Here is a 26180-nt window from a genome sequence, read left to right as displayed (position 1 = left end):
GTGAGCTGATAACAAGCTGGATGGTCCCTCTCCTCTTGGACTGGTGTCTGAGGTTTCCAAAAAGATTTTCACATTTTAATTAATCTGACCACAGAACAGTTTTCCATTTTACCTTAGCACATTTTAAATGAGCTTTGGCTCAGAGAAGACAGCTGTGTTTGCATGATACAGCTTTAGCCTGCATTTGTGGATGGCACAGCAAACTGTGTTGACAGACAATGATTCGGTTAGTGTTCCTGAGTCCATGCAGTGATTTCCAGTACGGATTCATGCCTGTTTTTAATGCAGTGCTGCCCGAGGGCTCAAAGATGGTCTTGCACAGAGATTTTTCCAGATTCTCTGAATCTTTAGATATCATGTACTGTAGATGATGGGTCTGCGTATTTTCTGGCAGTTCCATTTCCTGGTTGAAACGAGCCTCAGAAATCGGGGGAGAAGGAAAATGTAAAAAACAAAAACAAAAATGGAAAAATGAGCTGTTTTCTTGTTTATTCATTTCCGTCACAAAATTAAATACAATTTTAAGAAAGCAGCCCAGTGTTTTGTTTTTTTTTTTTTTTTTTTTTTCAATTCTGTTCTTTTAATGAAATACGTGAGGAAAAGGAAATCATGTGACCCGTTGGGAAAGGTGATTACTTCAAAATAAAAGACCTCATGCCAAAATTTAGCTAAGCCTACATACACAGTGTTTTACAGTATTATAATAGGCGTAGTTGCTCTATCCATTGTGTTAAAAATAATGTTAATGGTAAAGTACTGGTGATTTAATGGACTATATTATAGTAAGCCTGGGCTGCTTGAGGTATTTATCCATGTACACAGTAGGAGTAGATTTTCAACTTATGATTATGTTGTGTGGTTGAAAGGTTCCATCAACCATTCAGGCTGTTTAATAACACAATAGAAACCATAGGGATCCATACACTCCTCTGCTTGTTGTTTTTTGTTTGTTTGTATTTTTTCACTCTGATTATTTTTCTGTTTACTTTTTTTCTGTGCACACAATAGTTAACCCTATTCTCTTTCTGTTTTTTTTTTTCAATTTTCTGTCAAAAAGGAAAACAAAAATCGAGAAAACAGCTTTTTTCCTCCAGTTTTTTCCATTTTCTGTCAAAAATGAAAAGACAAAATAACAGGAGTTTCTCCCAATTTCTAAAGCTCGGTTCAACCAGGAATGAAACAGCCAGAAAATACACTGACCATGGCGAGATTCTGGCTTGAAAATTTTACGCTGATGAACATTTTTTTGATAATTTCCACAATTTTTGGATGTCGTTTATTTTCACAGACCTCTACCCATGTTTACATCTGAAAGACTCTGCCTCGCTAACATTTACCTTTTATACCCAGCCATGTTCCTCACCTGTTTCCCATTAACCTAATTAGTTGCAAAAAAGCTCCTCCAGCTGTTTTTCATTGGTACCACTTACTTTTCCAGCCTTTTTTTGTCCCGTCCCTACTCGGAGATGTGTTGCTGCCATCACATTCAGAGTGAGCTAATATTTTCATGAAATGGTAAACTCAGTTTCAACATCTGATATGTTATATTGTATTGTGAATAAAACATTAAAATCATTGCATTCTGCCTTTATTTATATTTCAAACAGCACACCAACTTTTTTGTAATTTGGGTTGTACATAAGCTTGTGACTGACAGGCTTCACAAGGCCAGTAGTGTGTAAAGAATTCATAAAGCTACAAGAAAGTTTGAATCCAGCAAAAAGAAATTGCAAAGAAGCATGAACTAAAAGCAAAGAAGCTTTATGTTGTTATGCTAATGGTAATAAAAAGACATCTGCATGCTACCATAGTCTCAGGGACACACAGGAGCCTCTAAATGCAGGCAGACTATTTTAAAATCAGAATACCACACATGCATATGCTAAAGGCGTGGTACGCTCATTCAGATTTACATCTTGTTTTTCCACATTTTCATTTTACAAGACAACCATCTTTTTCCATCCAGATGTGCAGCCAATGCGCAGACGTGCTGCTCCAGTGAAGGAAGGAGGCGGAGGGAGGAATGCTGCAGGATGCTTACCGTGATGGCTGTCAGACCGAGTGGCGATTAGACTAAACATCCTTTTTTTCATGTCACATTGACGAGGATGATAACCACCATGTCCGCAGCAGGTGTCGCGGTGTGGCTTAGCACGGGTACGTATCGATTTAACCCGGGTGTATCGGGGGATAATGACGCGTTTTGCCTTTGATGCCGTGTCCATATTAGTTAGCTTCCTAGTTAGCCTAGCTGTTCTGCTCATTTTTTCCAGGAGGCAGAGGAGGAGACACGGAAAAACGGCTAACAGTGAACAGCTAAACCGTTACACAGATATCATGCCTGGCATTCAGCGTAAAATTATGTTTTATCCTGTATTTTCAACTCGAAAATACTCTTTATTTTTAACGTGAAAGATGTGCTGTTAGTTATGTTTTAATTACCTTTGTGAAGCAGCGTTTGTCCCCTGGCTCAGGCCTGTGTTTGTATGGAGACCAGGTGTTGATGAATGCCTAATTAAGCAGCTAATGCCAGTTAAGCAGATCAAGCTACAAGCTAAATATCACGTTTGGGAATACATAGCTATTGTAAATAGCTTGATGTGACGTAGGCAACATCCTAGATGTGTCCAGCTGTTCATAACAGGTGTAAAAACATTGTTTTAAGGAAGCATTATATGTTATTGTTATAATTTAAACATAATGTTAATATCACCATCATGTGGGATTTAATGATGTTTGATAAAGTGATGCAGACTCAAGATGATTGATGCTCAAATTCAGACCTTCTGACTTTATAATAAAACAGAAATGATTAAGAAAAGCTTTACAAAATAAAATCTGATTTTTGAAGTCTTCAGTAAGCTCTGAAAAGAGAAGTTGGATGTTTGGATAACACAGTGAGTCTTACAGCCCCCTTAAGAGGTTTTTTGTAGCTTTTTATGTAACAGACTTAAATTAATATTGAGTTCCTTAAGATAGGCTTTTTGACCTTGTTTGCCCAAGGCAAACCTAAAGTTAAGCCAAAATGTCAAGGTCATTCACAGAATCTTTAACATGTGTTACTGCAATTTTAGTTGTTTCATAGATGTCACAAAAAGAAGGTAAGGTTGTTAAAATTCCCGCGGCACAGACTTCAATAAAGGCACACTGATGTGTCTTGGCACACCATTTGGTAACCAATGCTCTATATACATATATATATTTCGGGAACCCCTTGGGGGTACCAAAGTTCTCAGGTGGGACATGAGGTTCTGTCCACTCTGAGCTTGCTAGAATTAAATTTGCTTATTGACTAAAATCATGATAACTTATTTAATAGTTTAGACCACAGGTCTTTTGGCGAGAACGTATTTAGGCCTATTTTCTTAGGACAAAATTATCAAGAAGTGTTGATTGCAGATAGCAATCTAACCCAAGTAGGTCTTGGGGGTGCTCAGCTTTTCCCATACACAAATAAAGGGGTCTCTAAAAAAAATTTAGGAACCACTGCTTAAAATGACCTGTAATAGCAAACAAAAGATTACTTTATTTATGATGTTGGTTTCAGCAGATATTAGCTTAAAAAATGAATTACGGGTATTAATTGATATGAAAATATATGCCAATATTTACAATTAATATTTCGCCCATGAAAAATCTGCCTATCAGCTATAAATATACAAACTAATAAGTAAGTGTAAGAGTTTTATCCTGAACCGACACACCTACCTCAGCTGCAGTCTTTTTGTTCATCCTCATTTCTTTCACTTTAAATTGTGTTTTAAGGACTGAATTGTTAGCTCTGAACTATATTTGAATATTAGTTTTGATATTGACTAAAATGATTTTGAAAATATAAGCATATCGGATATGTGCAAAAATCCATTATCATACATTCTAATTGTTTATAATGTCTGAAACTAATATGAAGAGTTGGGTATCAGATGGAGTGATTTAGAGCAGTGGTTCTCAACTGGTGTGTTAGGACCTAAAAAGTAGATCACAGAGCTGTTTCCAGTGGATCACAAAGAAAAACCTGGAAAAAATATGAGGCTAAATGTCCATGTTTTTCTGTTTTTCCATGATAATGAGTACATTTTGGTCACTTTCATGAAATCTAAACTTGTTCAACTCCTTTTCTTCGAGAAGCAAAACTGTTTCTCTGATTTAAAAGTTTTAGTTTCTCAAAATCTCCAGAAAACAACCTAGATCTGCACCTTATCATTGAAAATGAAATAAAGAACAATGTTTGCATGCATGTCAGGGCCTCTGTGTTGATGTGCTTATCAAGTCTCTTTGTTCAGTTACATTTTGTTCCAAATAACATGCGAACTTTAGTTTTCACTTTTTAGATAACTTTGCCTCGTTGTAAATTTTCAGAAATGTGGGTTGCGATTGTTCATGCAGGACGGGGTGTTCAGTCCTGAGGCTAGACCAGTTGAGAACCACAGGTTTGAAATATGCTGATGAATGATACATGTATAAGACAAAATAACCAAAAAGACACAAAGTATCTTTTTTGTCCACAGGGGGCACCAAAATTGACTCAAACCAAGTTTTTCAGAAGAGCTTTACATATGGCTTTAAAATCCATTATTCTGTGCATGACAACAGCCATAGCTTCAGAATACAATATTTAGGGCACTGGGGACCCTGTCTGCTCTGACATTGTAGAATTAGATCTGCATATATGATTTTTAAATCATGATTAGAAACAAAGTATGGCAGTGGCTATCCTACAAGATAAAAAAATAAAGAGAATCAGTTATTTTCTTAAAAAAATTAGCTGACATTTTTTTTGGAGAAACCACATTTTTTAGATAAAGTCAGATATTTACAAGAAAACAAACTCAAATTTTCTGAGTTTACGAAGTCATAAATTTACAAGAAGAAACTTGAAATACTTGAGTTTGAAAATTCTTAAATTTCGACATTAAAGAGTCAATATTTTAAGAAAAGAAAGTATGATAAATCAAACTGACAACAGTTTTCTGAGAACCCAAGTTCACAGAAATGTCTTTTCCACAGGATAATGCTAAAATGATGATTCTGGGCTAAAATTGCAAGTATTTCTTTATTGATCTCTCCCAGTAATAAGTGTAATTCCATTAGGCTGCAGTACTTGTGCAAGGAAAACAGCTTTATCTGGTCTGATTTTCTTCCAAGCAATCTGCCATTTTCAGTGTTATAGTCTAAAAAAAAGGAAGTTTTGATTCATGTAAATTCATGACTTTCAGTTTCTCTAATAAATCTTTGACTCTTTTTAACTTGAAAATTTCAAATTATATCTTCAGAAGAACAGAAGCTCTTTTTTGAGTGGTTAAATGGAGTTTATATTTAGATCCTTTGGCAAGAATAATTGCCTTTAGAAAATCCAAGATTTTCGTTAATCTTTGAATAATCCAACAGTACTCTAAGAAAATAACCTAATACAGCTCTGTATTATTGATCAACAGAATGAGATATAATGCCCCTTATTGGAAGATTATTCGTATTTCTGATTTTTTACAAATGGTCTGACATAAAATAAGTCAAGAATTACAATACATATTGGGAAAAGAACAGTATCAGCCTACGAGCACCAAAAAACATGCTAAATTTGATTGTAGTTTTTCCTGCAATATCACTGACGAATAAACGTCTTTAAAATGCCAGAAAATCTGAATTTGAGCTTTCAAAACTGCATCTCCCACACTGAAAAACTTTTAAAGACAATTTTATTGCTTAGAAAATTGGTTTGATTGTATTAGTGTGAGCTTGTTCTACCTGTTAAGCTGTCAGTAGACCAAGTTTAGAGCTCAGAAGTCTTTTAAAGGACACTGTTGTTGATGCTTTCATTCATTGATCCAGTAGTTTACATTGTGCATGCCTATGATGAGAGAAATGTCCGTATGGAGCGGTCCATGGGCTTGAAGCAGAGAACTGCCCTATACAAAGATGGTGAGTGAATGTGTGTGCGGTGGTGCTCTCCATGTGTTGACCTGCTGCCCCCTCCCCCATCATAACACAGTGACACGCTCAACTGGGTCCCCATTAATACTGGCATTATTGTTGTCAGCTGTCCCACGGACTTGGCCCACTTCTACTGTAGCTGCAGTTTAGTGGGTTCAAACCTTGTCTAAATCTTGCTACAATCATAATCTTTAAGACAAATCATGACTTCTGTTTAACATGATATTCTACAGCAGTCCTGTCAAACAAATAATCAAAAACATACCTTTATATAGCGCTAGGAGACTCAGATGTGTGCTTCATGTCCACTCTTGTCTTCAGCCGTTGCTTTCTGCTTCTTGTGACGCAAATTACTTTCACTTCCAGGTCTGTGTTTAGAACAACCAGGCTGAAACGCATCACAGCCTCGCACCAAACAGTAGAAATCCTTGTTGTCTGTGCTTCCCCTCAAACTCCAAAGAAGCACATGTGTTCCTCCTGACCCCTGAGGACGATGTGCACACATAACGCTGATTCAACAAAACTGAAAACATCCCTCTTTTTCCTTCCCTGCAGCTAGTCAGAAGCCTTGGTTAACCGGAGCCATTATAGGGACAGGGGTGGTTTAACTATAAGGCATCATTCCTGAGATTTCAGCCAATCAGAGGCCAGCAAAGAGAGGGCATAAAACCTGGTTAGCCATTTCAACCTCCCTCAAGGTCTGTTAGTTATCTGCTATGACAAATCAGAACATCAAGGTATTGAAGTATGATTTTTTACGGTTTATTCTTTGAATGTTTGCACTTATTGAAGCCCAGTTGGAGGAAAACCTTGTGTGTGAGCATGTAATTGTTCTGCAGCAGGGACACATGGGTTCGTCTTCAGTGAATAGTTCAGTATTAACTTTTAATTGGTGATGTATTATGTACAGGTGGAGCAAATGCTGCAGTCTATCATCTCAAGACGGCCTAGCAGAAACTCAGCCTGCCACATATAAGCAGATCCAATGCGATTAGCAAAGCTTCTGCGTAGCTTAGCCAGTGATCTTTACTTACACCTGAAGAGCCTGCAGTCAAAGGTGAGGGTGAAATAGAGTCCAGGAGGAGCCTGTGAAGATAGACTCGCTGACATACGGCTGCCAGGAGGAGTGCGTGTTAGGCTTAAATGTTTATTGTTGAATGGAAGCTTGAATGTTGATAGCCTGGAGCGCACTTCAAATCCCATAGGTCATTTTCTATTCCTCAAACCACCGGGGCCATCTGTGCTCGCCTGCCTGTCTCATCTGTGGACGTGTCACAAGTGTTTACACCACATCCAGTTGGTCTGAGCGAAGCAGAATAGCCGGTTTTTGACCTTGACCGGGAGTCTTTGACTGTGCTCCTTTTGTGTGGTGAAGAATTGATGAGGCCCAGTGGGTCCTGTAATAGAATCCAAGCCTGTGCATTCAGAGTGGGATTTGCCAATTGACTCAAGCCATCGCTAGAAACTGAATAAGGTTTTATTCTGGGCCTCTGAATAATCTGGATCCTAATGTCAGGAGTGCATGGATTAGTCATGCTCAGGTGGTCCCTTCTAGGAATGAGATATAACCTCAGGTTTCTATATGCAACTCCACATTTACAGGCTATGATAAACGCTATTGATTACATCAAGCTGTGACAGAGCCCTCTGAGACATGGGGCATATGGCCCTCTCTGAGTTAGCTGCCCCAGATGACTCTCAGTTTAACACACATAAGGGGCTGTTTTATAACTTCACACTTGCAGTAGTGCATCAGATTGCAGTTAGGCAATTTGGTCTTGTAGATGTGGCGTTCTTTAATAATCTGCAGCTTACTGTGTCACCTAATCTCCTCTAACCCCTTTGTGCACCCTGGTAATAGATAACGTTTAACAACCAAAGATCACATACTGACTTCCTCTTTCATGGACAGGGATTAGAATGTAAATCCTGCTCTATTACTCTCTTCAGCAAGGAGACTCTCCTTAGAAATCAGCTTTTGTTGAAGAAGAGGGCTTACAATGCAGAACTGATGTAGAAACCTAGTTTATCATTATGATGATGGAGGCACATGCCTTTGTAACAGAGTATCCTCTTCAAACTACTTTCAATCCAGAATCTACGTGGAAAGTGAAAATGTTTTGGGAAATAATAGCCTACTGTTACAAAGATTAAATGCATCATTGTGCTGTTGATAGTTGATTTACTCAGTGACGCTTATTGAGGTATGCTGGCTTGGTGCAACTACTGGCTTCTGTACTAACAATAAAATTATGGAGGTATGATATTTGATTTTTACCAGTATCCTACATGTCAATATTTCTAAACCCATTCTAGTCAATACCAACTTCGATGCCAAAATACACAACTTTTTTAGCGTAAAAACACCTAGTCTTTCTGTACTATATTTTAGCTGTTATACATATGATTGTCCTCATTAAACTACTGGTCTAACAGCAGGGTGACTCATTCAGACAATCATAATAAAGTGCTTAATATGACAACAAAAACATACTTCAGCTAAAGTTCAGAGATGAAAATTCAGCCTTTAAAACACATTTCACAGTTTAAAGATTGAGATGGAAAAAAAGAGACTGACTTAAATTGAGTTAGGTCTGTTGATTCTGCTTTAAACTGCCCGCTTGTACACTCTGCCTGTGTGTCCGGCTGATACATCTGCTGAAAATATTGGCAATGTTGACATATGCTGATACTGATAATTTTAATATATGCTAATATTGATATAAAGTCAGTAATATTGGGCATCCCTAAGTTAAACATCGTCTCCTGAATTGCTTTTCCCCATTTCTCTGCAAGAACCGACCCTTTGCTAAGCCTCTAAGTAAAACAGCCACTGTCCAATCCTATGTTAGCAACTGTGATGTGTGGGAGGCCTGACATCTCTCAGCAGAAGCTAGTATTAAGAAGCGGTGTGCTAATGGGACCTGCAAATCTCACAGTCGATACTCCAAAAGTTTAGAGTGGGGTGGTGAATTTTTCAGTCTCCCAAAGCCAAAAAAAAGAGGAGAGATGTCAGATGAAATAAAACAGGGGAAGACCTCATAAACAATGGCAGCGATTTGGTTTAGTTAGCAAAAAGCTAATGGTAACACAAATATGATAAAAGCTAACTCGGAGCATAAGCTAAGAATGTAATCTTGTATTGAGTCGCTCTGCTTTACAAGAGTAGTGTTCAGCCATATGTTTGTCCCACCTGTGTCATAATATATAACTGTCAGAATCTGGCTTAAATCCAAGATAGTAACCGAGCCAACAGTAAACCTGAGCTGTGTTTCCCCTGTTACAGCCTGCCTGTTTACACAGATTATACATGATCAGACCGTGAAATAACTATTTAAGTTGTTATTTGTTCCTCACATACAGTTGGGTGCAACATAAATGCTGGGTTTAACACATAAACAACATATAGCTTCAAGTTAGCTCTCATTTAGCCTGTTAGCACATTAGCTACTACCATACAACAGCCAAATAACATCCTTCACAGAAAACAGAAAAACAGAAAACAAAAAATAGCTAACCAGCAGTCAGATAATGTTAGATACCATAGTAAACTCAGTATTTTGATAAAACTTAAGTCTTACTGTCTAATTTCTTCTAAGCTGATGAACTCAGCTACAGCTTAGCTTAAAACAATAAAATCCAACCACATTGGTGTAATAAGAGTACAGAAAGAGAGAAAAAAATGTCCTCTGTTTATAGTTTTATTAGGCTTTCTTTCTTGGTCAGATTTACCAGTCAGTCTTGGCTGTGTAAAATATAAAATGAGATCTTCCCAGCTGCAGAGATTTCAGGTATCAAAAATGAAAGCATAGACTTTATCAGTCATGTCTCTGGTAGTCTCAAGTGTTTTTGGGAGATCATAAATTGCCCGCGGTGTAAGTTCTAATCTGTTTAAATTTTATTTTACTGCTTTCTTTATTTGAGAGATAGGACAGTGGATAGAACCTGAAATAAGGATGAGAACGTGGGGAAAGACATGCGGTAGAAGAGCCACATGCCAGACTTGAACCTGTGTGTCTTGCAAAGATGGGATGTGGCCTAACCACAAGCCAATCTGCATCCCAAATTCTGATGTGTTCAATAAACAGCCAGAACTCCTCATAGAAGCTTTAAAACAGCAAAATAGGCATAAGAGGCCGATATTTGATGTGGAAAAACATCCCATTTTACTTAAAGTTAATAAATTAAAACTACTGAGGGACTGTGGAAACTTGTAGATATTAAAATCTCAGGTATTCTCTGCAGTACTCCAAAGTACCCCTAGGGGTAGCAGTTCTTCCATGTGAAAATCACTGATGCATATGTTGATTCTGTGCTTGATGGTATATGAAGCAGGAGAAAATCAGCAACATTTTGCCCACAGGAAAGAACACACAGCTTTTAATACCATCTTGTAGCTGCTACTGAAGTTGTGCCTCTGCAGCCGTTCAAATTCTAGCTCTCTTCTTACGCTTTATAGCAAAGACCTCCAGTTTCCCCTCTCTACTCGCTCTCTTCCCCCTCCTTCTTCTGCCTTTCATTCTTGTACAGTCAGTCTCCCATGGTGATTAAAAATTGAGAGCCCACCCACTAAGGGAAAAAGAGGAGGGAAAAAGGGAGAACAGCAGAGCGAAAATACAGCTGAAAAAAATAGGAGTGGGCAAAAGACGGAGGAGAAGTGAAAGAGAAAGACGCCAAGAGAGGTGGAAGACTTGGCTGTTCACCTCTGCTCAAACAGTGTGTAAAGTTTTGTTAAATAGACTGCCCAGTGAACCCTTTACAATTAAAGGCAGAACATTTTGTATTTGTAACGGTTTGGGGCTAAACAGAGAGCATAATGGGGACAGAGCTGAAGGACGACATGAAAACAGCTCTGTACAGTCTGAACGACGCTCATTACTGCTGCTTGTGCTCTTACTGCCTCGGTTCTTTTCCCCTGAAGTGCACTGTGCTCAGTTAGCTGCTTTAAACCAAATCAGTCTTTCTGATGAATAATAATTCAAGTTTTTGTCTTCATGCTTGGCTTAGTATTTACTCCGTGTTCTTGTGTAACTCACATTTAATTGCCTCCTTGATAATGGAGACTCCAGGCAAGAGAAGTGGATGCATCTATCACTGAGACAGCATTGATTTTTAACATAGCAGGGACAAGTTACAAAAATGTCTCCCATGATTTGTTTTCACCTCAATTAACACCTTCTTTTATTCTCTAATTTACACTGCTGGCAAATCAATGTACAAGTGAAGAATAGAATATTATGTAAAAGTTGTTTTTTCCTCCCTAAATTTACTTAAAAAGGTTAAACTTCCATTAATTGTAGATTTGTTTTATACAAAGTAAAACATTTAGAGACAATTTGGTAACTACATCTTACAGCTCATACAAATCGAAGTATTCACCATCTCAAATTATTACAATATTGTGGAAATGTCCACATTATGTCCCATAGATGCAGTAATATGTGCAAAAGGAGCTCAAACTAATTACTAAGTGCATAAATAAGCAGAGTTTTCCAAAAGGTCAGCAGATCTATATTATAAATCCTTGTTTGATCTGATGTTTTGTGACATTGAAATATTTTGAGATAGTGGATTTTTGATTTTGTTAGCTGCAAGCCAAGATTAAAACAAAAAAAGTCTGGAAATATATTTCACTTTTTAAAATCTAGAATATATGGAAGTTTGACTTCTTGAATTAAATAATAATTATTATATAATAATAATTAATAATGATAGTATGTAAAAACAACAGCAGAGTGTAAATTATGAATTTCCCTTCGGGATGAATAAAGTACGACTTTAAATCTCAGGACACAAAAAGACGTTTTTCATGATATTCTAATTCTTTTAGATGCACCTGTAATGACTAAAACCTACAGAAGTAAAGGAAAATGCAGCTTCTGCTTTCAGAAAATAATTGTGTTTGTTTTGAAATCTGTGTTTCAGTGGTGACCATCCTGTCGAGGTCGCATGCAGACCGAAATGTGTACCCGTCTGCAGGAGTGCTGTTTGTCCACGTTCTGGAGAGAGAGCACTTCAAAGGAGAGTTTCCCCCCTACCCAAAATCAGGTATGACACATCACTCTCTCTGCACTTTAAAAACAGTGCTAGAGCATTGTTAATGTGTTGTCATTGTGATAATTAAAACAATTAAAACATTATAGGTAGTTGTTGGCACAATTATTGTATAAATGCTTTCTTATTCATCAGATTGCATTATAAAAATGCTTAGCTGCCTTTGGCAACCCCTTTATAATTCACTTAATAGGTCTAAATGTGCATTACTGGATTGGCTGTGACTTATAGAATATCACTGATTTACTGCCTTTAGGTGATGCCAGCAATGACCCAATCACTTTCAACACCAATCTAATGGGCTACCCTGACAGGCCGGGCTGGTTGCGCTACATCCAGAGGACCCCGCTCAGCGACGGGGTGCTCTATGGCTCACCCACTGCAGAGCATGTTGGCAAAGCCACTGTCATAGAGGTGGGTGTTTGGAGCATTCACACCAAAATCAAAGTGATGAGAAGGAGGAGGAGGATGTTGAAGATGACCAGTTAACAGGAGAGAAAGAAAAGGAGAGTGCTGAAAGAAAAATGTTAACGATCCAAGTGTCGGTTATTTAAATAGAATACAGAATCACATGAACCTTTGCCAAAGCGCACATAAAATTATTAACAGAGTTACACATTTGAACTGATTTTACAGAGCTCAGCTGATTTATATGCATATAGTAACAGAATAGTGCAATTTTTCGCTCTAACTCCTCAGACTTAAATGCCATTATGCTTTTTATGCTTTCTTTGTCCCCCATAAGCTACTGTAGAAATTCTTTTCCCGAAAGGCTTAACGTTCCCAGAGGCACACATGTGCTTCTATACAGCGCCTCGGTCGGGAACAGAGCCTGTGTGGTGTTTCCAGCTCAGCCCTCGTCCAGGGGGGGCCACTGCCATATAAGCTGCACTGATCTGGGCTTAAACTTTCACCCCTGTGTGTTTCAGATTACTGCCTATAACAGACGCACTTTCGAGACGGCACGGCACAACTTGGTCATAAACATCATGGCTACAGAAGGTAAGAGGCGCCAGTGTGAGAGCTTAGAGCAAACACAGATCAGACTGTGCAACTTCCCTGATTAAATCCTCAGGGCACATTCAGTACGATAACGGTGCAGTGGACTGGGCTGGAGAGAAAATTCAGCCATTGATTCTTTTTGTCTTGAGAGTTAAATAATTATTATTGAAAAATAAGAAATAGTATTGATTTAACCCTGTTTTTTCATGTTCAACTAAAAAACAATCAACACAATGCTAATGTACAGTCAGGAACACATAATGATGTATCATGTGTGTGCAGATGGCCATCATAAATCAGTCACATGTTAGGGTCTAGACAAAATATCCATATGGTGCAATCCTCAAGTCCCTGGTGCCAAATATTAGTCATTTATTTAAAATATGGTGCTTTAAATTAATTTCCCTGCCAGTTTCACTCGTTGCATCACCATTTAATATTTCTTCACAGTGATGCTTATTACATGAATGTGGTTAATGTCAACAGAAGGGACAGATGAGGAGTAAGAGAAAAAGATGATTGTAGTAATAATAGCAGATAGTTGTTGAAATAATAGTGGTGTAACAGTTCAGAAATGTCACAGTGGGGTTTGTACCTCGGTTTTTGGTTCAGGTCCATGGTTTAGTTCAGTTTTATCAGTAAAAAATAAAAAAGTTCCAGTTTTATAATTCTAGGACTTCCTCATTTATTACTTTGAACTGACAGATGTGCAGCTCACCCTTTTTTCCATCTTATGTTTTTCATAGCTACCCTCACTGCTTGCATTATGTCATATAATATACAGAAGGTTGTCAGCAGTCATGTTATCCTAATGATGCATGACTGTCAAGTGTGATCTATGTGCTCACACTAGGGGTGACCCGGAATAGTCGGTGATTCGACGATTTGATTCGGAGGAGTCTGATTCGACTATGAACCTCATAGTCGAATGTTGTTATGTAACCTAGATCGTACCATTCTGACTACATGAGGGTGCCCATGGCTGCTAAGCCTGAGTTTCCGTTAGCCAGCATTTGCTGGTCATTGGCCGGTAAAAAGGGCGGAAGACCGGCAGATAAAAATATAACCAGTCAAAATGTCCAGCAGAAAACATGCAAATGACCAGATAAGTAAATACTGAATACTTGTGTATTATATTTTGTGTAATCTAGAAGATATGTTGCGAGAATGTGTTAATATAAACTAAAAGTTGCCTAATCTTACTACATCTACTGTCCTGTGGTGCTGGGGTTGTTTATCTCCTCAGACAGCAAGCACATGGCTAATTATGTATGCATGATGACGTCAAAGCAAATCTCTCTCTCTGCGCATGCTCATTTCTGCTGGGGACTATGCAGGGAAAGTTTGACCAGAGCTTTCTCGTAAAGTAGAATTTTAATCTAAGTGAGGTTTTCCTGGTTAACCAAAGGATTGATATCATCAGCGGTATGGAGGGATTTTGTGTCATTGCTGCGAGTAATGAAGAGGCTGAAACAAAGGGAACTGTATAGCTGAGCGGCGTAAACACCGATGCAGTAGCAGAGAGAGAGAGGCCTATGCTGGACAGAGTTGTAGTGGACTTCGATAAAGTACCTATGATTAGTCCTCAGATGAAGTTGGATTGTAGTCAACACAGAATCACATTGTGCAGAACGGCATGGACAGCTTGGAGCTTATAACGAAGACTCTGTCTCTCTTCAACGTAGCTTGTGGTTAATGCTGGGATGTCCTGGATAATTAGCAGAAGTAGTCTTGGATAAGCCGTTAATGAGAGGAGGACTGGACCGGACTATGTGCTGTGGAGCTTTTGTCTTTTCGGGACTAGTCCAAATAAACCAGAATGGTTGGATTTACTGCTTTAGCTGAGGTTACAGTTATATAATCATGAGGACTGATATTAGCAACTTATGCTAAGACACATTTTTCATTTGAAATGTAGAGTTCTAACGCAGTGTCTGGTTAACAGAGCACTGGGGAATTATGTTTGGATGCTTTGTTGCTGTTGGTAGAGGATGGTATTTGGCTGTCGTAAACTGCTAAGTTATGATAGCAGCCAATGTGCTAACAGGCTAACAGTGCTAATGTGAAGCTAACTGTTGTTGATGAGTTTAACGTGGGCGTATATTGTGTGTAAGGAAAAGCACATCTTTCATTTTGATATTTTAAACCACATACACAAAGAAAAATAAGACAAAGTCTTTGTGCAGTCATTTCAGAATATCAGATTTATGCTTTTTGCTGCTGTTAATGCAGCAAAATCATGTTAAAGCAAATGTCTGGTAGTTGTTCTAAATGGCTAGAATTCTTGAGGACTGCCAGTCATTTTGACCAGGGACAAAAAATTCTAGCGGAAACGCCATTCGACTATTAGTCGACTAAAGGCAAAATCTGACGAATCAGATTCGACTATGAAAATCCTTAGTCGAGACACCTCTAGCTCAAACTAAACAGTCCAATGTCGTGCACGGCCTGAGTGCTGACAGTGTATGAGTGAAGTCAGGCTAGTGTGATAGAAATCTGTGGAGTTTTCTTTGAAAATGTCTCTCGTACTGAGACTGAAGTTGTATCTAGTCATTTCCTCCCTCTCTCTCTCTCTCTCTCTCACACACACATGCATCTGTGTCAGCTGATGATCCACGTTTAGGCATATTCCTGCTTGTCTACTTAGTTTATTATGGGGGGTCATTGGAAAGTTATTCCTGCTATTTAATAGTGATTAAGGATGTTGACAGTTTACAAAGGAAAAATGCCTCAAAGTTGAGGATTCTGCTCTGGGCTTTGCTGTGACCATGGTAGTGTGTGCAGTCATATGACCAAAATCGGGAGCAACTAGTCTAGTTGGGTTGTGGTCAGCCGTCATATCCCTCAGTTCACTGCATGGCAAATGATGAACGATTCCACTGAGAGTTGGCACGACTTCAACCAAGTCGCACAAATTTAGGTGGGGCCAGGAAGTAAAGAACACCAGTTAGAAATCAATGGCATCGGAGGAAAGATACCTAGATACTTATACTTTAGACAGAGGCTTTTAATCCATGTCCGTCGCCTTTCTGTGTGATATGTAAACCTTTATTTTTGCCTGAATGTGTCAATACTTTTGGGACACAGAAGTGGCTTAAGATCAGAGGTCGTGTTAACCAAATATTCTCAGTCATTGACGGATTTTTTTAAGGATGACGGAGAATTTTGAAGGCTGTACGTCATTTTGATGGACTGAAATGATGAGGATGAGCCTGCATTTCACCATACACACACAGACAGAAGCATAGACCTTTTCCATTTTTCAGACATAAACTATCAAGGAGGTTATTTAATCTATTAAAAAATCTTGTAGCCAGTGGGCTGTCTCTGACCTCGACACTGTTGATTAGTGAAAGTGCGTCAGTCTCCGTGTTGATAGCGCACTGAGAGGCTGCTGGAATACAGGTCGGCATGCAGAGTGAATGGCCTTTGCACAATGACTCAATTTCATGTTCTAATCATGTCTGCACACTGAGTCAATTTTATGTGAAATTTCGTATCAGTCCAAGTCATTTAAATGGGTGATTGATGATTCAAAACAGTTCCCGCTGCTTCCACCTTGCTTGCTCACCCCCACCCAACTCTCCCCTCTCTCTCTCTCTCTCTCTCTCTCTCTCGCATTGAAACCTGACTTTAAATACCATGGTTAGCCCGTGTATTGTGTGGATATCAACTATGGAAATGCAACAATAAAGGCATATGTTTGTAGCCTACTCACAGGTCATAATAGAGACTGAATTAAAAAGTTATTCTGTATACTATATGAAGCTCTTTGTCAGGATGGATGATCCAGTGGGATTTTTAAGAAGTGAGAGAGACACAGGCTCGCAGTAGCCTATGAAACAATTCGCAACATTCTAAGAATTTTTGTAGTCAGGGCAAATATAAACCCACCTGACTCAGTGTGCAAGAACCGAGTGCGTGACATTTTTTCTTATTACGACTCCTGTGCAGCAGACACAAATGTGCACGGCTCCACGGTGCAGCCTTTTAACAACTTGTTATCAGCTGGTTGTCAAACTACAACGTCTTGGCATTAAAAATATCCTCAAAACTGTACATGATATCTTAAATGGTGCAGTTCATAGTTGCTTGCTTGAAGACAGGGATTGTTGTTCCACCGACACTGCGTAAAAATAACAAGGAGTAAACGCTGTGCTGCTGTATTCATCTGTCTCTCAGTACCATTAATAATGCAGAACCCCAAAGATTGTTCTTTAAATGTAAGTTTGGAAAGGGTGCTTCATTAATTAAACACTACTAATAAAGTCATATTGAATTATATTATATTACAGATATTAAAGAGATAATCATAATGATGGATTGTAAAAATGGCATGATGGAATTTTTATGACCCTTTCTGTTAAAATGAAGGACAACAAAAAAGTCCTCTGCAACCTCTGCTTAAGATTGTTATTTTTCAAAACATCTTGTTTCACTTCCTGCTAGTCATCTGGAAGTCCTTGCTTTAGTGTGTCATCATCTGCAAACAACCTGTTATCGTATTGTATCCTACCCTAACCTTTTTTAATGTATCACATTATCTTGTTTTACATACCATCACATCCCACACCTGTGACTGATTCTTGCTTCTACCAATGCCTAGTGTTATATTAGCACTATCTGTACAGTATTGAACAATTCTAATACATTTAAAGGGAGCAGAAGTTCATGTTTATCCTCATGACTACTCCTGCCATCTGTGCGTGTATCTGCACACTGGCTTGTTGACCAGTCTCAGTACATGCAGTACAATATGAGCTGAGCAAGTTCAATGCTCAGCAGATGTTCGCAGTGCTAACGTGACATCACTCTCCCTACGCTGTGATGTCATTTGCCATCTGGCCCCACAAGGAGGCCAAGTCATAAAAGAGCGGAGCAGACACACCAGCGTCTGCTGGACAGCCTGGTGAAATGAATGTGAATTGTGCAGAAGTACTAAAATATGAATGATTTCTTAGTCAGCACAGCGCCACTGTAGGTGCTCTCCTGTCTTGTAGCTAACTCATCGTTCTGACATTCACCTTTGTCACAGTTTTCTTAGCCCTCTTCTTCTCCCCGTGCACAGAGTTCCCTCTGCCCTACCAAGCTGAGTTTTACATAAAAAACATGAACGTGGAGGAGATGCTGGCCAGCGAGGTGCTGGGGGATTTCCTGGGAGCGGTGAAGAACGTGTGGCAGCCAGAGCGCCTCAATGCCATCAACATCACCTCAGCGCTGGACCGAGGCGGCCGTGTTCCCCTGCCCATCAATAACCTGAAGGAGGGGTGAGGAGTCTCAAGGTTTAAGGTTGCTGTATTTAAACTTAAAAATCAAACCTTGTTCTGGATAAGTGATTAAAGTAAAATTCCTCTGGATGACTCATACAGAATGAATGATGCTTAACAGTCGGTAATTTTCTTTCCATGAGCATCCTCTTCCTCTCTTTATCAAACAAATAGCTCATATTTTCAGCCCACTCACACCATGCTGACATTTTATTTAATTGGGGCCTCGGGGATCCACAGCTCCCTGTGAATTAGCCGAGTATCCTGAACCCCTTGGCGCTGACAGACACCGTCAGTCGTTCTCGTTCAGAAGAGACCAACGGACATGAACTGCCATAGGACGAGCATCAAAGATTTATGCTGACGTTTTGGAGGATGAAAGCTTCTCAAGAACACTCAAAGGACGAGAACGGCTCAGACTGTCAGAAGCCTTAGCATAAACACGTAAAATGAGGCTCCATTGGCTCTCCTCTCTTAGTTCTTATTTCTCCTCCTTTCTCCAGAGTGTACGTGATGGTTGGTGCTGATGTTCCCTTCTCATCCTGCCTGCGTGAGGTGGAGAGTCCTCATAACCAGCTGCGCTGCAGTCAGGAGATGGAGCCTGTCATTAGCTGTGACAAGAAGTTCAGAGCTCAGTTTCATATTGACTGGTGTAAGATTTCTCTGGTAAGGATGAACTCTCCGCTGTCTGAACAATCCTAAAGGAGGCTTTATTCTACATTCAGCTGTGGTTGATTTAAAAAACACAAAGCCAGAGAGACTTGTGATAGAAATTGATGGGTTGTTGCATTTAAGGGACTGAAAAGAAAGTAAGTTCTACATTGACTGTAGAATTTAGATAGTTAACAATTCCTCTTGTTTTTTTGTTTGTTTTAAGGGTACATTGGTAATGTAAAACTCTTGACTCTGAAACCTCTTCTCCTCTAACTCACAAGATCATTATTAACAAGACTTTCCACTTAAGTAAAGTTTTTAATAATGTCACAACCTGCTGTAGTGATACAGAGATATATTTAATTGTCAAAAGAAAGCAGGATGAAATTTTATGATTTAAAAAAAAACATTTTTGACATTTGAAGGATAAAATCACCAACCATTGGGTTGGAGCTACAAACACATTAGGCTTTATTTTTAAGGTTTCTGTTTTTCTCATCAAAACTCTGAGTAAATGTGATGAAAGACACATTCTGGCTTTTCTAATCCTCGGCATTGTTGCAGCAGAATGTCATTTTCATCCAGGAAACAAAACGCTGGAACCTAGTCTACTTCTGCTTTGGCATGTTCACGCCATCCTCTCTCTCTTCTGTTGGGGTCGCTGCATCCTTCAAAACAGGAGATGAGGTCTGATCAGGCGTGGCCTGCACTACGCCTGCCTTCCTACACTCTTCTTCCTCTAGCTCCACTGTGTCCTCTGCTTTGGCAGGTTGGGCCTGGATCACAAAAGATTTTGTACTGATGGGGGAAAACACAGTTGTTCCCTTATCAGGGGTCTGTGGTCCCTGGGCAGGAACATGTAAAAACATACAATACCAACGAGTAAGAACACCATGCAAACAAATGATAACAAAACAAACTCAATAACATTACATCACTAAGAAAACATTAAAAACTAATGTTATTCTCTTTGAAATTGGTTTATTCAGAGGGCTATGATTTATAGCCATATGTAGAGCTGTAAAATATAATCCAGTGTCATAAGTGCCTGTCACCTTGGATGTTATTTCACTGCTTGGTTAATTTGCTGAAATTTAAGGTCTCAATTTTTCTTTGAGGCAAAATGAAGGGGAATGGAGTGGAGTTTAGTTTATATTCATCAGTGTGTGTTGTTTCTACTGTAATAGCACAGCTTCATCATGTGGCTTTATTAACATACCGTTAAGGCTCCAAACATTTCTATAAACATATTCCAGCTGCTAAGGATCTGCACTTACTGCGATAAACAGTTTTAAGATCTAGTTATTAAAATTACACCACTTTCTAGCTGATATACAAACGTTTCAAGCTTCTCCCTACTGATTTCTGTCATCAGCTCATCCTTTCTGCCACTTGGAGTTTACAGCACCAAACCATACTCAAATAAACTGAACCATCTGGTGGAAACACAACTAAAAGATTAAATTAATAGGATACTATTTAAACATTTTTGCCAAAGGTAATGTCTAATACCTTCAATAAAAGGTGATGTGTGGCAGGCATGTTGTTTTGCATCATGAACACAGCAACAAATCTCCAGCCTTACAGGTACACGATTAGCTAGCACTACATTAGCATTGTTACCAAAAACATGCTGTCAGTGTTTAAACATTGTTTGTAACTACATTGGACTCCTGACACGTGTTAGTTTACGTAAACTAAATTAACCTCAACTTTTCCCCCTAGGTTGACATCAACAAAGTGGTTCCGGTGTACATTTCCCGTCCTGACCCTGGTACTGGGATTCTTCCCGAATTTGCGCCGTACGACCCTCCTTCTGAATCTCTCAAGAGCCGGGACTACTTTTCAGACTTCCTAATCACTCTGGCTGTTCCCGCCGCCGTGGCTCTAGTCCTCTTCTTCATCCTCGGCTACACTATGTGCTGCCGACGAGAAGGGGTGTAAGTGCTCGGTTTCATTTATTTATTCAAATATTACACCAGGCAGCAGAAAAAACACAGAAACTTTTGCCAAAGTTTATAGAAATCAAATTGAAGATGGATAGTGCAGAATATTTAGATGAGAGCAATAATCTGGACTTCAATTGCAGCTTGTCATCACCATCCAGTTACATTTATATTGAGTTCCCCATGAATATCTTTCAAATTTTTTGTTGATTTTGTCTTGAACATATTTAATATTTTGAAGCACAGCCGTGGCATCAACGGTTATCACCATTCATCCATCATTCTCTATCATTTACAGGCTGGGAGAGATGTGCCCCCCTCGTTCACTCCATGTCCCATCTATTACCATTTCTGTCTTTACCTATCACTCCATCCACCTGTGTGTAGATGTGTGTTTTAACTATTAATATTAGTATTTAATTCATCCATTTTGTTTTGTTCCTAGGGAAAAAAGAAACATGCAAACACCAGAGTAAGTGTTTTACCTCTCCTGCTGTGTTCTGCTTTATTTTGGCTGTTTCTGCCCCCTCCTCTTCTCTCTCTTTGTTTGCAGTTTTGTCATCTTTGTTGTCACTGACAGCTTTCTCATTCCCATTCATACGCTCATCCGTGTGTTGACATCTTTCATTCAGTGGGCTGCTCAAAAAAAAAAAAAAAAAAAAAATTGCCAGAAGTAGGTTAATGATACTCAGAAAGTTAGATGAAACATGAGTCTTAAAGTCTGAGGAAGTGTCAGTGTTAGGTAAGGGTGGATGTTATATTTCTGTCTTGCATGCATGGACTGATTGCAAAGCTTCCTTCAGCAGATACAAATTGATTGCCTTTAAAATGTTCTAAGTATGTTTCAGTCATTGCACACGTGCTGGAACAAATTAACCCTGCAAAACTCACAGCAACACTCATTAACGGGGATTTCACTTTTTCATCTCCACAGCATCCAGCTGGTTCACCACAGCTCCATCCAGAAGTCCACCAAGGAGCTGCGGAGCATGTCTAAGAACAGGGAGATCTCCTGGCCACTATCCACCCTGCCTGTTTTCAACCCGGTTAGCGGCGAGGTGGTGCCACCCATCCATCCTGACAACTATGAGACTACCAGCATGCCTCTAATGCAGACACAGACGTGAGTGGGAAAATTATTTGGTTTTGATATCTACTATTTGAAAGAGTTTTTGGCCAAATCTGTTAATAGTTAAATTTAGGTGTTCTAATCAGACCTGTTGACACAGGTGTATAAAATCAAACACTTAGCAATGCAGTCTCCATTTTCAAACATTTGTGATACAAAATGAGTTGCTCTGAAGAGCTCAGTGACTTTAAGCTTGGTACCTTTGCAATCATGTTCATGAAATTTCATCCTTGCTGGATATTCCTCAGTGAACTTTAAGTGATGTTTTTAGAAAGTGGAAGTGTTTAGGAACAACGGCAACTTAGCCAGGAAGTGGAGGTCCATGTAAAAAGAGCGGGGTTAACTACTTCTAGGATGCATATTGCTTTGTTGATGCAAGTCACCAATGCTCTGTTGATTCTATAGCTCCCAAACTTCCACTGGCATTAATGTAAGCACAAAAACTGTGCAGCGGGAGATTCATAAATGGGTTTCCATGGCTGAGCAGCTGCATTCAAGCTTCACATCACCCAGTCCAATGCCAGGCATCATATGTAGTGGTGTAAAGATGTGCACACTGACACTGGACTGTGGAGCAGTAGAAACATGTTCTGTGGAGTGAGGGATCATGCATCTCTGTTTGGCAGTTAGATGGGTTAGTCTGGGTTGGGCAGATATCAGGAGAGCTGTCTGTGGGTGAAAAACAAGCAATTGCAAAGCTGAGAGAAGATGGAAAATTAATCAGAGCCACTGCAAAAACATTGGCCATAGCCAGTACCACCATTAGGAATTTCCTGAAGAAGAAACCACTGGCGTACTAAGTAACAGACGTCAAATGGGTAGACCAAGAAAACAGCATTAGTTGACGACAGAAACATTGTGAGAGCCATAAAGAAAGACCCTTAAACAACTGTTAGTGACATCAGCAACAACCTCCAGAGGACAGGAGTGAAGGTATCACCATCTACTGATCACAGAAGACTTCATGAACGAAAGTACAGAGGCTACCACTCATGAGCAAGAAGAATAGGAAGGCCAGGCTGGAATTTGTCAAAAAGTACAGAAGTGAGCCTAAAACATTCTGGTACAAAGTTTAATGGACTGATGAGACAAAGATGAACCTTTACCAAAGTGATGGAAAGACTAAAGTTTGGAGAAAGAAAGGATCTGCTCATGATCCCAAACATACAAGCTCATCTGTGAAACATAGTGGAGGTAATGATATGGCTTGGGCTTGCATGGCTTCTTCTGGGATGGGCTCGTTAATCTTCATCAATGATGTAACACATGATGGCAGCAGCAAAATGAACTCAGAAGTCTACAGAAACATTTTGTCTGCCAATTTAAAGAAAGATGCAACCAAACTGATTGGGAGATCCTTCATCATGCAGCAAGATAGTGACACAAAACACACTGCCAAAACAACAAAGGAGTTCATCAGGGACAGGAAGTGGAAGGTTTTAGACTGGCCAAGTCAATCGCTAGACTTAAACCCTATAGAGCATGCAATTAACCTGTTAAAGAGCAGACTGAAAGGAGTAACCCTCCACAAACAAACAACAACTGAAAGAGGCAGAATGTTTGATGTGATATGATATGATAGATGGTACTATACCATATAAAATGTTTGGATATGATCAGATGCAGTATTGAACCATACCATATGGAATGTTGAGATATGATGATACGATATACTTTGTCCCCCAAAATTACCATGGTATACAGAAATATCAATAATTTAGTTGGAACACTGATTTGCAGGTTAACATTGTTCTATCATCGTTCAAAGATTACTTTGAACTTTGGATAATGGCCATGAACTTATTAGTTCTCATTATAAATATTGTTAGTGAATAAAACACATTTTTTGTCTGATTCTAATCATCAGACGTTTTGAATGCCTACCTGCTCTTCATATAAAATATTGAGATTAGAGGGACTTTAACATTAAATCAAAGATGCTAAACACACTTTTCAATATTCAGTCTTTGGGCCTGTGTGGAGTCAAATCATACATCATGTTAGCTAATGTGCAGGCTGTCACACAGCTGTTGTTGCTCACATGAAATGCACACATGCAGCCATGCTCATTAGCAGGCGCTCAGTTGTATGGCTTAAAGGGGAAATAAAGTCCAAACAATACCAATATTGTTTAATCTCTCTTTAAGAGCCTCTAACCGTGGCATGTTTACTGCTAAAGCTATAAGGGAGCATGTCTGGCCTTCGGGAAAAAAACACAACTACAGCTTAAGAGACTCAAGCTGTCCCATGATTTTGCCTAATGGGCTTGAAACGCAGAAAAATCTGCTAATACAACACACGTTCACATGATACTAAAGGCTCTTGTAGTGTATGCTTACCATGTTATCATTGTTTTTCATTACAGGAATCTGCAGAATCAGATTACGATACCACAGCAACGGCCATCAGGTGAGTGTTTGCTTCATCTGGTAAAAAAACAGCCTGGCAATCTACCTAAGTCCATATGCATGTGACTGTTTTAATTAAAAAATAACATGAGAGGATGCTTGTGCAGGCAGTAGATGGGAACTATCCTGTTGCATTCTTGTTCTGTTATTAAATACGATGTTTCTACAGACAGGAACACTTTCTAAGAGTTTTGTCTTCTTGCAGAACTGTTGAATCAAAAGCTTCCTGATGCAGATAACGGACAGTAAAAGATTTTGCTGTAGCTCTGCAAGAAATCATGCATGAGAACCTTAGTTCCTTGTCCAGCCTGTCTCTTCAAGCCTGGTGATGGGTGTGTGAGCGCCCTCCAGTGTGCATGCTGCTTACCTGCATGACAGTTTCAGCACTAACCTGCTTCTCTCTCTGTTCACTGCTAACAAAGGAGAAAATTATGTCATGTCCACATTTCGAAGACTAGAGGTAGGTGCTGTAGTCTGTTGTGAAGACTGCCCTTCCTCTTATGTCAGTATTTAAAAAAAAACACTAACACTGACAAAACTTTGAGTTCTTGGCATTAAAAACATCACACTTTTGTCATCTTTTCCAGGTAAATGGTATTCCTGAGGAACGAAAGGTGGCAGAAGCGCTGAACTTGTGACCAGAAACCAGTGTGAAAGCACTCTTTGATTCCATATCTTTGTTTTTTTTTTTTTTTTTTAACAATTGTGCCAATCTGCATGCCTCAAGTGTTTGAAAACTTACCGTCCATGTGCACTTACACCTTAAAGAGTGAGAGTGTGATCAAGAATAAGAAGAGATTAGCTTATTATAAAAAAAGAGTATTTTTAAATATATGTGTAAATGTTAAAATGATGATGTTAGCATTTCTACTTGCTTTGCACAACAGACCTCTTAGAGGAAAAGGGAATTTTACAAAGAAATGCTTTATCTGTCGTGTTAATTACATGTAATTTGTCACGAGAATAAATTCTTTAACAAAAACCTTGTGTTCAGTCTGTTTATCATAACTCTTGAGTCCACTAACTGAATAATATAAATGATTGCTTGGATTTATGGAGCACCTTTCACAGGATCGAGTGTCCACATTTGCTTGGGGGCTGACTGCAGCTTGTAGTCCATTTCTAACTGGCCCACAGCAAATATTAAAAATAAAAGGACATACGGAGGCTCTTAAAAGTTTAAATGTTAAAATTTCACATTTTTGTGACATAAAAATAGTGTAACAATATGCACACCCCAAGGCTAATGCTGAAAGTTTTGGGATGTCCCAGCCAAAGCCCACACCTGAATCCTGGAGAAAATCTGTGGGGTGACATGAAGAGGGCTGTGCACATTTACTAAATAGTGACTTGAAGGGGGTAAATATTTACGCAGTCACTTATTTTACACTTTTTATTTAACCTCCTGAGACCTGAACGTTTGTTTGGAATGCATTTTTAGTTTTTTTCCACTTATTTGCCATTAGTAGGACCTGATTAGTTTATTTTTTGTACCAAAAACGATGCCCACAAATCTCCTGAAGGTTTTGTTTCAGCAGAAAATCCAGACCTGGATCAGTTTTAGAGCAGATGTTTAGGTGGAATGTCAGCCAGTTGTTCAGTTGTTGGGGGTCTTCAGTCAGTCAGAAATTCTGTCAGCCATTGAGAGAGGGATGGGGGAGTCATTTAGATGGTGGTCCACTAGGACTGGTCAATGCCAATCATCAACATTTACACAGAAAAATCAGAATTTGGAAAATGGAATTGGAATTTTGGAAAATTTTTGGTCCAAAATGCACCCAGATCCCAA

At 39.1% G+C, this 26180-nt stretch overlaps 2 protein-coding genes across 12 annotated transcripts in view; one reads left to right on the top strand and one right to left on the bottom strand.

Moving 5' to 3' along the window:
- Positions 1-6469, bottom strand: part of ppp1r9a (protein phosphatase 1, regulatory subunit 9A) — a 106392-nt gene extending 99923 nt beyond the window's left edge. For 7 of the 8 annotated variants that reach the window (XM_041809051.1, XM_041809055.1, XM_041809054.1 and 4 more), the window contains exon 1: positions 6197-6469. The gene's annotated coding sequence lies outside the window, so the exon portion shown is untranslated. Of the gene's footprint in view, positions 1-2442; positions 2506-6196 lie in introns of those variants that run through there. The other variant, XM_041809052.1, reaches the window with a different exon arrangement.
- sgce (sarcoglycan, epsilon) lies at positions 1999-25367 on the top strand. Of its 4 annotated transcripts, none has more exons than XR_005993079.1 (12): positions 2000-2157; positions 11857-11979; positions 12242-12399; positions 12915-12987; positions 18056-18254; positions 18758-18920; positions 20634-20848; positions 21300-21326; positions 21789-21977; positions 24349-24392; positions 24597-24851; positions 24979-25367. XR_005993079.1 is itself a non-coding variant. In XM_041809060.1 (12 exons), the coding sequence occupies exons 1-12, from the start codon at positions 2109-2111 to the stop codon at positions 25027-25029; spliced, it is 1329 nt and encodes a 442-aa protein (XP_041664994.1). In that variant the 5' UTR covers positions 2000-2108; the 3' UTR covers positions 25030-25367. The 4 variants fall into 4 exon arrangements, 3 of the variants coding, with proteins under 3 accessions (XP_041664995.1, XP_041664994.1, XP_041664996.1); XM_041809060.1 differs by having other exon boundaries at positions 24814-24851; XM_041809061.1 differs by lacking the exon at positions 21300-21326 and having other exon boundaries at positions 1999-2157; positions 24814-24851.
- The last annotated feature ends 813 nt before the right edge of the window (positions 25368-26180 follow it).

This window comes from Cheilinus undulatus, linkage group 16 (assembly GCF_018320785.1).
Source record: "Cheilinus undulatus linkage group 16, ASM1832078v1, whole genome shotgun sequence".
Taxonomy (NCBI): domain Eukaryota; kingdom Metazoa; phylum Chordata; class Actinopteri; order Labriformes; family Labridae; genus Cheilinus; species Cheilinus undulatus.
Note: the sequence above shows the minus strand (reverse complement) of the source record. Positions and strands in the feature narration are given on the sequence as shown.

Coding starts and splice junctions, on each gene's coding strand:
- sgce (XM_041809060.1), top strand. CDS start 2,109: ATGATAACCACCATGTCCGCAGCAGGTGTCGCGGTGTGGCTTAGCACG. Junction 2,158..11,856: donor CGCGGTGTGGCTTAGCACGG/GTACGTATCGAT, acceptor TCTGTGTTTCAG/TGGTGACCATCCTGTCGAGG. Junction 21,978..24,348: donor CCTCTAATGCAGACACAGAC/GTGAGTGGGAAA, acceptor TTTTCATTACAG/GAATCTGCAGAATCAGATTA.